At 31.5% G+C, this 16,226-nt stretch overlaps 1 protein-coding gene across 5 annotated transcripts in view; it reads right to left on the bottom strand.

Moving 5' to 3' along the window:
* Positions 1-770: 770 nt before the first annotated feature.
* Positions 771-16,226, bottom strand: part of LOC145256763 (ethylmalonyl-CoA decarboxylase-like) — a 62,316-nt gene continuing 46,860 nt past the window's right edge. For 4 of the 5 annotated variants that reach the window (XM_080115601.1, XM_080115603.1, XM_080115600.1 and 1 more), the window contains exons 2-4: positions 14,754-14,844; positions 12,455-12,619; positions 771-1,977 (exon numbers count right to left, since the gene is read on the bottom strand). In XM_080115601.1, the coding sequence (XP_079971727.1) occupies positions 1,298-1,977; positions 12,455-12,619; positions 14,754-14,841 (933 nt within the window). In that variant the 5' untranslated portion in view covers positions 14,842-14,844 and the 3' untranslated portion in view covers positions 771-1,297. The remainder of the gene's footprint in view (positions 1,978-12,454; positions 12,620-14,753; positions 14,845-16,226) is intronic. The other variant, XM_080115606.1, reaches the window with a different exon arrangement.

Genomic DNA, 16,226 nt, shown 5'->3' with positions numbered 1-16,226 from the left:
TGCAATGGCCATCTTGTAGTTTAATGCTGCAATGGCCATCTTGTAGTTTAATGCTGCAATGGCCATCTTGTAGTTTAATGCTGCAATGGCCATCTTGTAGTTTAATGCTGCAATGGCAATCTTGTAGTTTAATGCTGCAATGGCCATCTTGTAGTTTAATGCTGCAATGGCCATCTTGTAGTTTAATGCTGCAATGGCCATCTTGTAGTTTAATGCTGCAATGGCCATCTTGTAGTTTAATGCTGCAATGGCCATCTTGTAGTTTAATGCTGCAATGGCAATCTTGTAGTTTAATGCTGCAATGGCAATCTTGTAGTTTAATGCTGCAATGGCCATCTTGTAGTTTAATGCTGCAATGGCCATCTTGTAGTTTAATGCTGCAATGGCAATCTTGTAGTTTAATGCTGCAATGGCCATCTTGTAGTTTAATGCTGCAATGGCCATCTTGTAGTTTAATGCTGCAATGGCCATCTTGTAGTTTAATGCTGCAATGGCCATCTTGTAGTTTAATGCTGCAATGGCAATCTTGTAGTTTAATGCTGCAATGGCAATCTTGTAGTTTAACATCTTCCTATGGAAGGGATAATCAACAGAAGACTTTACAGAAAAATTAAAATCAACAACAGCATGATCAGAAGAACCTAATGGATGAAAAAATGATATAGAGTACAAACCAGAAAAAAAGTGAGAAAAAGAGGATGGTTGATGAAGGTCATTATCAGGAAAGTGTGAAAAGTTTACAATTTGAGACAAGTCATGAGACAAAAGTGTACAATTAAATACTTTATTCAATCTGTCATACTTCGAAAAATTCTTGTTAATCAAACTAGTTATGGGAGGTTGAGGCCAATAGATTTTTAGAGACACAAGCCAAATATGGCAATGACCAAGAAATATGACATATAGAATAGTGAATAAGCATGACAAGAGATTAGTAAAACTAAGAACACAAACACATCTATAAAGTAGAATGGGTCTTTTTAATGATATGATTGTGTTCTTATTTCTATTAGTCTGTTTTCACATTTATTCACTATTCCTGATACTAAACATTCCATTTTGTCTGAAATTCATTTCATGTTTTAAACTCCCTCATACTCATATTAAAAATGCACTATATCATACAGAAATAAAAATATAAAGACATTTTTTACACGTAAGAAATAATCCAAAAGAGATTAAAATATTTGTGAAAAAGTCATAAGCAAATAAGATTAGTTTTCATATCTATTACAAGATATTTTGTTGTGATACTACAAAATATATCAATCTCTTTTATCTACCGAATAAAACAACTTCAAGATTTATGCTTTATATTTTTGGCTAATGCCTTTTGAAACACAGGCCCACCCCAAAGGTTGCTAAATAGCGATCTCTCATGATTTAGTGAAGAGTGAAAATATTCAGAAGAAGCATAATTGACCATTGACTTTATAGATTGCCTAAGTAGAACATCGCCTTCACATCGTTTCTTTAAAAATTGCACTCCTGCATCAACAGGGTCACTACTTTCTTCAATCATGTAGTCAACTAGGCCTAATTTGAGAGCTGACTCTGCATTGAGTATTTTACCTGTACTAAATAGTTCAAGGGCAGTGCCTCGCCCAACTAAATTTACAAGTCGAGTACCCCCACCCCAACCAGTTATTACACCCATCTTTATTTGAACAAAACCGATCTTGGCTGTTGTCATCATTAGTCGGAAATCACAAGCAGTAGTTAATTCTGCCCCACCTCCAAGAGCAAGTCCTTCAATCAAAGCAACACTCAAAAAAGGAAGATTCAATAGTTTGGTAAGTGTCTTTTGCATCATATTCGACATTGTTTCTCCACTCACAGAATTGCCTATAGCACGCACTGTTTTTAGGTCACCACCAGAACAGAAGGTATGACAAGCACCATGAAGAAGGATGCCTTTACCAGATTTCCACTTTTCTAATTCTGATACAATGTCTGCCAAGTCCAACATCATTTTCCCTAAGACAGAAAAGAAAAATTAGATTAGTTTTAAAATATGAAAATCAATAAAAACTATAAAATTATATACAGAATCTAAAACATAAATCATAAACTGTGCTTCCAATCAATAATACACTGAAAAGGTTGAAACAAAAATAATTCCGTAAGTTTTTGTAAATTTGTATGTTGAATATTATATTAATTTAACATTCCACTGCAGAAAGCCATAACTTTTATTAACTTCTTTGTGACTACTATTAAGTATATTTTAATAAATATTTTCATTAACTTCTTTGTGACTACTATTAAGTATATTTTAATAAATATTTTTATTAACTTCTTTGTGACTTCTATTAAGTATATTTTAATAAATATTTTTATTAACTTCTTTGTGACTACTATTAAGTATATTTTAATAAATATTTTTATTAACTTCTTTGTGACTACTATTAAGTATATTTTAATAAATATTTTTATTAACTTCTTTGTGACTTCTATTAAGTATATTTTAATAAATATTTTTATTAACTTCTTTGTGACTACTATTAAGTATATTTTAATAAATATTTTTATTAACTTCTTTGTGACTTCTATTAAGTATATTTTAATAAATATTTTTATTAACTTCTTTGTGACTTCTATTAAGTATATTTTAATAAATATTTTTATTAACTTCTTTGTGACTACTATTAAGTATATTTTAATAAATATTTTTATTAACACCTTTTGAAAATCTTATATAAAAAAAGCTTATTATTTTAGAATGTTCTCAGTAGGATTGCCATTTCATGATACAAACATTTGTTGACATTATACTTCAAGACAACCACGTTGTAGTCGGCATAGAAGCAATTCCATCATAATGTGTTTCACAGTTTCTTAGAAAGAAACTCCAAATTCTTGGAAAGAAACTCTGTTCATAGAAATTCTGTTTAATTTTAAGAACACAGAAAAAAAAAAATGTTTGCAATGGTAGTAGGAAGACACGTTCTTGCTGTGAATATTTTACAGGAAGAAAGCAGAGATTGGAGCTCAGTCGAGTACCTTCCATGGAAATATCGATAGAAAAAGACTGGCAGCATTTCTTCTGTAAGAAAGTGACAGAAAGAAAAGAAATTATTCTCCACTAGATTTCAAAGTCGATTTTGGACTCATCAAAGTAAGAAAGATTGCTCTGAGCAGCAGTATTCTTCTTTTCTGATATTACTTCTTCATTAGAGCAAAATTTCTTTTCCTGGAGCATTTTTTTGAGACATTAGTGTCTAGGCCAGATCTAGAGAATAGGATGTAGTTTTGCTATCACAGTGATTGATTTATGACATGGCACATTGTCTTTGTGAAAGAGCACTTTTTCTTTTTGATTTCTGTCCATTTCTGACAATTTCTTCCTTCAAACACTACAATAATATCATATTCGCTATTGATGATCTGTCTTTGTCAAGGTAAGCGAATTGACAAAATACCTTGCATATACAAAACTAAGGAAAACAAAACCTTGTCTTCTGATGTTTGTATCTTTGGTCACTTTGGATGGCTTTAACCTACTGTGCTCCACTCAGTTGATTGCTGATTTGCTTCTAGTGTAAAATGATGGATTGATATTAAATCTATTGTACAATTTTAACACAAAAACTCCTTTCTGTTGCCTTGAAACAGTTGCAAACCATGCTCTGAATCATCAATAGGTTTTTATTTTTGATAAACTGTGAGCAAATGTGGCATTGACAAATGTTCATGTAAAATGATGAATATGTTGCCTTCTGATACCTTCAAATCCTTTGCTATCTTACTATTATAGTGTGGTAATCTATCAGATTTCTATGACTATATGGACTCTTATAGACATTATGCATAGGCAGATCATGACAAAGGATGCAGCAGTTTCATGGCAGTTTTAAGACAGTCTTGTAGCAGTATTTCTGTAACATACTATTCTATACTTCTACAAATACACATTTTTGTAAATATACCAACATGTTGACTTATATAGTGTCACCACTTAAAAGTAACAACACTGGCAGCAAGAACTCAATCTTATTTAGACACAAGATAATCTGAACTTATGTCGGACACAACACTGACAAGGAAAGCTTGGACTTATGTTGAGTACAACATAACCATTACTACAACTGGCGATGTTGAACTTGCAAAAAAAAAAAAAAATCTTAGGTAGTATACTCAGAAAAAATGCTAACTACACCAGTAACAGCGAGAAATTAGAAACCATACTGGATTTTTAACACAAAGTGTATCAAATCTCCTGAAAAAAATTTCAAAACTACCTGGCATTTGTGCAGGTAAAAATATTTAATAAACAACTTAATAAACTAAGTGCAGGAGAGATACAAGCAATTTCAATTAAAGAAACTGTTAGAATCTTAAAAAGATCTCTCGGTTGGAATGTATGAGGTAGCAGGTTAATGTTTGGCATCCCCAGCTAGAACAAAATGATAAGGAAATTAAAAAAAACAAAAAAACAGAGGGAAATACTCCAACATTAGAAAATAGGATTGAGGTTTTCATTCTTGAGAAAGATTTGAAATCTTTCTTCAAAGAAGGTTTGGAAATCTAAATCATTCAACCAGGTGAGAAAAAAACAACAAACGATCTGTTGTTTTTCTCTTCATTTTTATTTTCTTTATTTAATCATATATATAAGTTTGAACAAACATGTTTCTCACTAAGAAATGAAGAATTTATCTTCCAGTAGACAAAATTATCAACTATCCAAAAGAATACACACAAATTTTTGTAGCATATTCAAGGGATGAAAATAGAGGAATTTAAAATTGCCATGTTGGATATCATTAAAGAAGAACAAGGTTTGACTAGAAAACAATTTTAAGAAAAACAATTGGAGCAACAAGAACGGAAAATGTGAATTGGATCCATTTTAAAAAGGTCTGTTTACTATTAATAAAATTCGGTATGGTTGAACATACCAAATTCCTCAATTATATATTACTCAAAAAAACAAAACAAACAATCTTACATTTGTTTAATGGTGCAATGATTAACTAAATTGCTTAGCTCCAAAATGTCTCTTTTTTACAAAAAAATCAAAATGTATGAATTTCACAAGAAAAGAACACTACGTTTGGTACTTGTGCATTTAACGAACCAGACATAACACATTTGCTTAGCTTTGTCCAACGCATGATGTCAACAGCTGCTGTCTGACGAAACATGGTCATCAGCCAATCAAAACGCTGCACACTTAGTTTCAACTCGCCGCACGTGCACGCGCTGAGCAGCAGACAAGAATTTCGATATGGGCGTTTGAGATGGCGGCGACTAGGAATCAGTTGTGGACTGGAAGAATTTCCTGCAAGATATATGCCAGGATTACTTTTTCAGGAATCCCCAGCAGATAGGAGGCCCAGGCCATATGGTCGAAAACGACGAGTCTGTCTTCTTCGATAACCGGAAACACATTGGCAGACGTCTAACACCGGTCTGGGTCGGTGGATATTCCGACCCCACCAAAAAATTAGGGTTTTTGGTTAACGTACCAAATAGGAATGCTGAAACCCTCCTTCCACTAATAAGAAAATAGATTCTGCCGGGGACCACGGACGTATCAGACTTTTGGAGGGCTTACAGCAAAGTGGGAGGAGAGGAGGGGTATCACCATTTAACAGTGAACCACAGCCTTAATTTTGTAGATCCCATCGTAATACAAGCAACAACAAATCATGTGCAGTGGATGTGGAAGGAAGCAAAGCAGCACAATAAATGAGAATGCGGAACCAACTGGGGGCTTTTGGACACATATCGTTTAGAGTTTATGTGGAGACAAAAGTTTGGTAGACAGCTGTTTGACTCCATATTAACCCACATGCCGAAAGCTACCCGGTTGGTAAGGAGCTTCCTATCACATTCGCTATCTCATCTCCATCCATTTTGTCGTCTGATGCCCTCCAAAAGTCTGAGGAAAATACATCCTCCTGAGAAAATATGCTCCTGGCAAAAAAAAAAATCTTGCAGGGATTCTGGTTTAAAAAAAAAAAGTTTTGTTCCTTTCCTTTTTCTTACGATTTTTTCTTTTTTTTACGTAAATAGTTGAAAAAAAAAAAAGTTTCACAAAAAAAAAATTACTAACTATTATTTGTTTAAAAAACAAAATCCTACAAATATCATTTTCATTGGTTATTTTTCGTAAATAGTTGAAAAAAAAAAACGTTTCATTAAAAAAAAGTAATTACTATTATTTGTTTACAAAAAATGTTTTATATGTATATATTTTGCAAACAGAAAACAATTTAAAACAATAATACTAATAATAAAAAAAACATAAATGAACGGTAGGTTTTTGCTTTTCATTTATTTATTTTTGGATGTTTGTACATTTACAATTTCATTTTACAGTTATTTTGTAGCGTTGTTTTTATTTTATCGGCAACGCTTGGTTTTATCTGGCTGTTGACGTCATGCGCCGGACAAAGGCGAGCAAATGCTGAGTTACGTCTGGTTCATTAAATGCACAAGTACCCTACTTTTGCTAATGTAGTTAACAAACACTGTGATGATTTCAAATTGTTAGAGTTAAGTGCTAACAATTTGCAATGTCTAATCGTAGGGTTTAGTATCAAGTATGATAACTGAAATCAGACGAAGGGTTCTCAAACTAGAGAATGAACCTGGTTTAACACATAAGCATATTGCAGAAGATTGCTAACGTTTTAGTAGTGTCTGCAAATATTCAAGAAACATTGAGAAAAGCAGAGTGCCATATATTAGAAAATATGTAAAAAAAGAAAATTAATTCACCAACTACATTTGATTAACCAAAAAAAAAACAATACACCGCCTAAATTGTGTTTTGGTTGTGAGTTATTTCATTGATACAAAGATTGTCCATATAAAATGAAAAGGTGTTCAAATTGCAGTCACATAGGACACAAAAGTATACATTGCAGAATTAAAAATAAAGAAAAGAAAATCTTTATTAAAATTGCTAACAGTGATAAAGTTTAAAACATCAGGAAATTTGTGCAGGTAAAAATATTCAATAAACAACTTAATTCATATCTATCAATAATAATCTTCAAATGCAGAAAAAAATAGTAAAACCAACTTTGATGAGAATAAGAAAACTTATGTAAAGTATAAAAAAGGAGTAAATAATATTAAAAGGCAAGCTAATCACTAACATTACATACAAACTTTGAAATAAAAATGTTTCTACTGAACAACTCAAACAACCTCTTTGGCATGGATTGGATAGAAAAATTTTAATTATGGAATATACAAGTATTCATAAACTTTTTTCTGTCAACATATTGAAACTTTAAATGCTAAAGATGAAAGAATCAAAATAAACCTGTTCAGTTATATCGGGGGGGGGGGGGAGGCTGAATATATATATATATATATATATATATATATATATATATATATATATATATATATATATATATTCAGCCCCCCCCACCCCCGGAGATAACTGAACAGGTTTATTTTAATTCTTTATCAGATTGTTAAGGAATTATATAGACTCAAAAAGATAGGAGTATTGTCTTTGCCGACAATCTATGTAAAAAAAAAGTAAATAGGTCTATGTTTGTGCAGATTTCTCCACAGAATTGAACCATGCACTATCTTCTGCATAGTTCAGAAAAAATATTTGCTAAACTCAATAGAGAAAAAAGTTTTAAGATTGAATTTAGTGATGCTTTTCTACAAATATTTGTGGGTAGAGTTAAGGTTGCACCAATCATTTTTCAGTGTGATATTACAGTTAGCACATCAAGTGTAACTCTAGCAAAATGGAAACCATATTGCATGTCACTGAGTAGGTTACTTCTGCTGAAGTGGTTGACCCCTTTTCTAGTTATCACAGATTCCAGCAACTTACTCATGATACAAAGGAGACTGAATGGTCTGTACTGAGAGACACATGACTGATCTCTGGAATTTTTAAATACAAGGCAAACTGATGAAGTTTTCCAGGGTGTTGGGAAGCATTTCTCCTTAAGGCAACGGCTTTGTAAGTATGGGTTGAAGCTTTTTGAGCACTATGATTGGAATGTCGTCGGAGTCAGTTGCTTTACTGGAATTAAGGTCTTTGATAAGCTTGGCAACATCATGCACAAATATTTGTATATTGCAGAACATGTTTTTAGTCACAGGAGAAAATACAGTGAGTAGACAGCCATGGTCAAAAGGGGTAGACTTTGCTGCAAAGTTTTTGGCAACAAATTTTATTTTGTCAGATGCTGACGAAATTACATCAGGTCCATTGATGATGGTAGGGATAGAGGACACATCTCTGTTCAGGACCATGTTTGCACCAAAACTGGTAAGAACCAAGCCACTGTTCAGCTACTTTAAACTTCACGTACTGAGCATACGAAACTCTTGCATTCTTTATTACTCTTTTACAGTAGTTGCTAGCAGTCCTAACATTGGCTTTAGTTTCATAGCATCTATTTTGCTGAAAGCAATGGAAATAGTGATTTCTGTGTATAATGGCAGCAGCACATTCTGGCGTGAACCAAGGCTGGCTATTAGGCTTTCGCTGGAATTTCTTGTGGTCTATACTGACAATTAACCATTCTGTCAGGCCAGATACTATAGAGGACAATTTTTTTAAACATGGAGTGCAGAGGTATATGTAGCAGCTGACACTTGCTACAAACAGACAGAAGCTAATTCTCTTGACTCGAGATTTGAAATCCATTTTCTCCCTGGCTTGTCCAATCACATGCTAGCTCTCAATCATGTGACAGAGTATATAAAAAGTGAAATCTAAAACCTTCTTCCTCTTTTTCTCGCTGCTCTGTCAGCAGCACACATCGGCCGAATGTGAGTACAACAAGCTATCAATGGCTCTCTTCTACCATTTATTTCCATGTACCCAAATGAACATTTTTTATCTTGCTAAAGAACATACACTGACACACACACACATACTCATCCACAACAATACGTGAACACACTGAATACCTTTCCCTTTCTTTTTCCTTTAATCGGCTTCATTTGTACCAATGGCTACTAGCTATAAACATGTGTAAACAAAACTGAACTATTCTCTCCTTCAACTAGCTGGCATGATAGTAATTCCATCTTTACACAAGAACACTTCAACCTACAAACCCGTTTCTCTCTTCTACTAGAGCTACTAACGAAAATAACAAATAAAGTTGTTTATTAATATAGAATGAAACTCCATTTTTTTGTCTCATTTCTATATATATCTGATATAAATGTCCGAAAGTTATCTCAATTAGCCATAGACTATCAATATACAATATGATGGAGAGATACATTTGAGGACTTATTACATTTTGTTTTTATCTTAACTGAGTGATCAGAAGATCCCAATGGGACAGAATGGAGGACGAGCACAATTCTGGGCAAGTTATAAGAAAAGGGTCAAGAAAGCTTGCATACTGTTCATTAGTGTCAAGCATACAGATGGATTCATGAACAATTTGTATAACTCCATTGTTATGGGGATGATAGAGGGCAAATATGAACATGGTGCTGTGAGTCAGTGCTACTCTGAACCACATATAGGGCAATTTAGAATCTTCTCTGGAGATGTCCATACCACATGAAAAGCCATCTATAATGTAGACACATATTCCATGTCCATGACGATTTTGAGTTGAGAAAAAGAAGTGAAACAATCTTTTGAAAAAACTTAATCATTCCGAACAAGGTAAATTGCTATCAAACTGTACGAGGCTGCAGTTAATTAGGAACCATGCCTACAGGGACACTCTAAGTAGGAAGTTGAGCAGCGAGATGTCTGTTTGCATTTCATTTAAATTTCTGCATATTAGTATAGTCGAGAAAGCAAGAAATTCCAAACCTTGTTGAGTTAATCAGGGTCATTTCATTGACATCAGTGCTATGAGTTAATCAGAATTTTCCAGCATAGTTGACAGAGCCTATCTTTTTGCAGTAAACTTAGCAATGTTTTCTATGTATTTGTTCAAATTACCTTATGGATTACAATGAACTCTTCCTCTTACTATAAATAACTGTATCCCTCTCCGTGTTTGGACATCCCCAGTCTAACTGACATAGATTTGTAAGTGTTAAACAAATTTCTAAAGATAGTGAAGAGTCAGGCATTGTTTGCATAATCAAATTTCAACCATTCTTCAAAAACAAATCAAACCAAAAAGAGAGATTTATTTCACTCTTTTACAAAAACATGTCACCCAAATAAAAATCAGGAAAAATTACCACCTAGCCCCTGTTTCTGTTGTGGTTCCTTTCATTGGTTTAAGGATCATGCATACTGTTTTAAAACCTGTAATAAAGTTGGGCATTTCACATTGCAGAACGAATAAAGGAAATAAAGTCAGATTAAATCTACAAAAATAAATGAACAGAACAGCACAAATATAAGAAAGGTAAAAATCCTGAATAAAATGTCTACAACTAAACTTTGGATTTGACTTATCCATAATAAATCTGCATGCATAGAAATGGATAAACCAACCATGCTAAAAAACAAGAAAATAGTCAGATCGGTGACAAGTACAAAAGTTAAATCTGAGGGTGAAATTATTACTAATTTACTTTAAATGGAATTATCAAAAAATTCCAAATGTTTGTCTTAAAAAAGCAATTTATTTAGCACAGACTAGATGCAACAGTTTAATCTATAGGATTTACAATAGACACTTTTTGCCAGAAAGTAGAAAATCTGATGATCGAGTCAGAAAAACTAAAAAAAGGAAATGGAAGAAACCTTTCCCAAAGCTTTTTCGGGCGGCCTATGTCAATGACTTCAGAAAAATTTGAATGTCAGAGTGAATTGAAAAATTCCAACAAGCAAAAAAGCACCATGCAAAATTCTTTCAAAATCAAGCTATGAAAAACGACTGAAGATTTATCAAATAGAATTCCAAGACATGAAATGGATAAAAATGAAGCTCATGCAACAAATCAAGGAAGACACTGAAAAAAATAAAGCATATAATTCGAAACAGCATCAAGAAATCATGCGGCTTCAATGAGAACAATTAAAGAGTGAGCATAGAATAAAAAACTTTACAAGCATCAAAAGGACATTATTTTGAAACACAAACAATAGGAGGCTGAAGTTTTAAGAAAGAGGCAAAAACCAATGTTAACTCGAACCACAAATACTGATCTGATTATACCAGTTGCTGTTTTGTTGTATGAACGCCAAAATAGAAAACCAAATTAGCTGACAAACTTATGAAACAAAAATGAGATGACATTCAGAAACAAGTGGATGATATTAAAAGTCAAATCCAGTTTAATTACAAAGAATGAGAAATATGGTTTACATAATCAGTTCTCTCATAAAAGACATTTAAATCAAATTAGGAAATGACTGTCAGATGATAATAGTATTTCCTAAAAAGAAGAAGTTATGGGTACCATATGTCACACTTTCAACATAAAGATAACTCAAATAGCCCAACACTCTAACAGAACTTTCCAAATCTTATCTTTATTAATCTTAAAAGGAAATGATATTGAAACTCCTGCAAAGGTAAGGTTTGAAAGGGAATGTTATGCCACCTATCTTCCAGACTACAATGAACTCTTCCTCTTACCAGGAGCACATGCCTCTTGGGGTTTGGACAACCTCTGTCAAATTCTTGGCAGTTAGACACATGTTCAACTACTTTCTTTATTTGCTGTATTATTTTCTCCAATGCACTTTGTTTCATTTAATCCTGAGTTTGTGTCTTTCTTCTTCCTGGTCCACAATATTCATACTGCCTGTGAATATTAAGCTGAAGTCTTAGGTAGAGTGCTATTAGTCATGGCAACCGGTGGTTTCTTGTAATTGTTAAAAGAAATTAGCTTTGTCTTAGGAGCATTAAATGTTACCATCCATTTACGTATTCATTCCACTACAGACTGGCGGTCATTTTCTAAGGTTTCAGACTTTACCTTGGATATGTATGCATTCGTTTTTCCTGTACATGTAAAATAAAGCATGGTGTCATCAGCAAATATATTTATCTCAGACACAATTTTATCAGGGAGGTCGTTTATAAATATCAGGAATTATAATGGTCCAAGCATCGATCTCTGGAGCACACCCACATAAATGTCATGTTGTAAACACTCCTATGCAATGAATTGAAAGAAATCTTTCCCAAAGCTTTTTGGGCAGTCTATTTCGATGTAAAAAGATGTATGCAAAATTTTAACTTCTAGTTAGCTTCTTATAAGGGAATGAATAAAGATGAGCAAACAAATATATAAAATAAGAAATCAACCAACATTTTGATTAAAATTACTTTTGATTAAAATTACTTTTGATTAAATTCATTTTTCATTAAAATTAATATTAATTTAAATTGCTTTTGATTAAAATTACTTTTGATTAAAAGTAATTTTGATTAAAAGTAATTTTGATTAAAAGTGATTTGATTCAAGCAACTTCATAAAGTTTATCATTTTATTGGTTAATTAATTATAACTGTAAAGTCATAGTATTTAAAATCCAATATCAAAGTGATTTGATCTTTATTTGACAAAATAAAATTACCTGATAAAGCATTTTTCCTCTGTGGATGATTGAGAGTAATTTTTGCAATACCAGATTCTTCATCCATTGTTAAATCTACAGAGCCACCAGAAAGTTCCGAAAACTGAGAGCGTACATCATCAGGAATCATTGCAGAGGATAAATGGACCATTGGTGATTTGCATACTATCATGTTAAAATAAAAATATAGAAAAAATATATATGAGTAAAATAGACCCCACCAACCACATTACAACCAATGCACAAAGGAAATAGGTACACACAAACTTTTCAAGTTGAAACTGATCACAGTCGTATAATGATGGATTAGTATATTTATTATATTGTTTTCTGTTCTTTCTAATCAAATAGACACCTTTTTTTTTGTCACGGGATAAACTCTTCAAATATAAAATCAATAGAGAGCAATAATAGGAGTTATCTTATTTACAGAAAGAGACAAATTTTAAAAAAATTCCAGCATAAAATGAAATCTTTAAAAAATATACAATTAAAAATGATATGCTTTTCCTAAGTGATCAATGGGTTTTAGCAAAAGAGGTTGAGAGTGGCAGTGAGTGCACAAAACACTATACCGAGAAATAAGGTTTAAATGAAACCAGTAAGCATTTGTGATTTAGGTGTCAAGGACCACACTTTAAGATTTTACGGTGCTAGTCACAACCATAATAATGTGCTATAATTATGAAAAGTTTTGGCACATTGCAATGGATTGTCCTCAAGCTCAGGGAGCTTCAATGCCAGTAGCAATCCAAGCAATAGAATGAAGGCATAGTACTGATCTTTTTCAATGAGAAAAGTAACTGTGAATAATACAGTAATGATACATCTGTTGATAACGGTTGCACCACTACTTTAATCAATTCCAAACTTATGGGTGGATGTGGTAGGAGTGGCACTGTGAAAGCAGTTGACAGAAGGAACATAAAATTTAAAAGAGAAGAACTAAAAGTAGAACTAAAAGTATGTAGAGTACAAGTGTAAAAGTGCCACTGTGATTATAATGTATCACATTCTTGATCAATGTCATAATTGGAATGGATATAATCAGTGAGATGGGACGTGTGACTATAAAGAAAGCTGAGATTAAGTTTGGAGATGTATACTGTGATGTCATCAGCCAACATTTTCAAAATGAAAGACAAAAACTTGATGGAAAGAAGTGGGCAGTAACATGGAAATGGAGAACTTCTAAAATTACAGAACAAGGTATCAAAAGATTTTAAAAACATTAAATTCATTTCTTATTATTAGGAAAATTGTTTTCAAATTGTTCACATGATTGTGAACCATTTGAAAACAATTTTCTTTCTCGTCAAATAGACACGTTTTTTATTGTCACAGGATAAACCCTTCAAATGCAAAATCAATATAAAATAGAAAGCAATAATAGATGCATAGGGAAAGACAATTTTAAAACAATAAAAACATACAACATCATGCAATGCTGAATATAATTTTTTTTTAGTTAACATATCGAAATATTTGTTCTGCATAAAATATTGTTGCTTATGATGTATGTATTTACACATATTTTTATTTACACCCCCCCCACAAGAGCAGAGTTAGATACAGAAAAATTTTTAATATGGAAAAAATCTGGATTGAGATAAAAATAAAAATTATCTGAGTTGAGAACCGTTTCTTCATCAAGTATCAGAACAGAACTTTGCAAAAAATATGTAAATATTTAGAAACTTTGAATCAGTAGGAAGAATTTTTTAATATTTCTTCTTAAATCTGTCTCTGTCAGCTCCAGGAGAAATTTTTGCTAAAGTAAATAGAGGAAATACTTTTTTTTAATTGATTTTAGTAATGCCTATCTACAAATACCTGTGGGCGAAGAGTGCTCAAAGCTACTTTGTGTAAATACCCATAGAGGTTTTTATCAATTCGAAATGATTACCAGTTGGGGTTAAAATTACACCAGCCATTTTTAAGCAAGTAATAGTCGGAATAGTCAGAATTTTTAACAACCTACATAAATGACATTCAGCAAAAGCACCAAGCAACACAAATCAGATATACATGAAATATTATTTAAGAGAATCCAGGAATATGTATTTAAAGTAAAGGAGGGAAAATACGATTTATTTCATGGAAAAAAAAACAACAAATATCTTGGTCAAATTATAGACAAAGATGTGAAAGGACTAGACCCAGAGTAAGCTAGTGTGATGAAAAATATGCCAGCTCTGAAAAATGTATCATCAATGCAAAATTAGGTATGTGAATATAGAGAGAGTGTGCCATATTGCTACAAAATTGATACTATTAAATTATAAGTATTGGTACTTACCGAGTTTTACATATTGTGTTAACAAACCAGATTTTACTGTTGTTTGATAACAATTCACAAAATGGGGAAAAAATCGTAATAGTGCCATCTTCTATAGACAAAAAAAAAAAAATTTTTTAATTAAACAAAACAATAAATAATATAAAAATATAAAAGCAAAAAAAAAAAGCGGAAGTTTATATTTATATTTCTTATTACATAAAAGAGTTTGTATAAATTTTTTTTAAATATATAAAAATCATAGAATGTAGATCAACGATTTAAGCTAAAGTCTTTTATGACCCAACACCACATACAAAATCCATCAGGGCTTTATTGAACAGGCTCCTTTTGGCCAGAGCCAAGGAGTGGAGAGCTCATTTTTTGTATGATATGAGAGTATGAGTGACTTTATTTTTTGCAAATTTGATATTTATAATTGCAGCTCCAAAATAAAAAAATATTGACCAAAATGAATGCAACAAATTAAACAATAAATGACAATAAATTAAAATTTTCTTTCTGATAGTTGCTTGAATAAAAAAAAAAAATTGTTTGTTTTTATTTATTTGCCTTAATGTTTCATTCTCCCTCAACACGTGTTGAAATTTATGACTTAAGATTTTACCGGAAATCTGATTTTAAATTAATCAATAATAATAATAATAATTTTGTTTTGAAGCTCTGAATTTTTATTTAATCACATCCTGTCAGTATATATTATTTCGTCACAAATACAGCATTCTAAAGCAAATGTATAAATATGAACATGAGGGCATCAAATAGTTTGTATTCATACATTTATGTGCAAGTTTCTAAGTATAATCTTTGAATCAAATTTCATTAAATATTAATGATCAATGGTGCACATAATTTGGTTGAGTTTCAAAGTCGATTTTTAAATAAAATAATATGATTCATGCAATATGAACAGAATTCATTTTCAGTGCACTATTTTCATATCTTTTTTATTATATTTGTCTTTGCTGCTTATTGACTTGTAACATTCAGTGTTTTTCATAGATTTTTACAAAATTTCTGTAAAGGAAGACACTAGAATTAAAAAAAAAAATTATTTACACTCAATCAGATGTGCCTTATGCACAAATGAAAATGTAATTGTCATTTTGTTGCACTTTTTAAGATTTTAAATATTCATAAATTTTCTCATTATGAAAACGATTATTATATTGATTATAATTTTTAACAGAAGAAGTAAAATTAATTGCATATAAAACATTAAAAGAAAAATGTAAAATTATCCAATGTAAATAAATTTTGTAAAAGATCATTATTTGGTAAATTGATCTAAAAATTATATTTGATTTTAAAAGAAAAAAAAACATGGATTGAAAAATTTTAAATCAATAAATTATCAATACATTTGTCATAAAAAAGGATGATTGGATTCATTTTAATTTGCAAAACAAAATACGACAACTAAAAAATCCAAAATCAGCAAAACATCAATAAATTTTGTCACTATAAAAAATT

Source organism: Euprymna scolopes, chromosome 3 (assembly GCF_053919585.1).
Source record: "Euprymna scolopes isolate OS-2025 chromosome 3, ASM5391958v1, whole genome shotgun sequence".
In the NCBI taxonomy this organism is placed as follows: domain Eukaryota; kingdom Metazoa; phylum Mollusca; class Cephalopoda; order Sepiida; family Sepiolidae; genus Euprymna; species Euprymna scolopes.
This window is presented reverse-complemented; position numbering and strand designations above follow the sequence as displayed.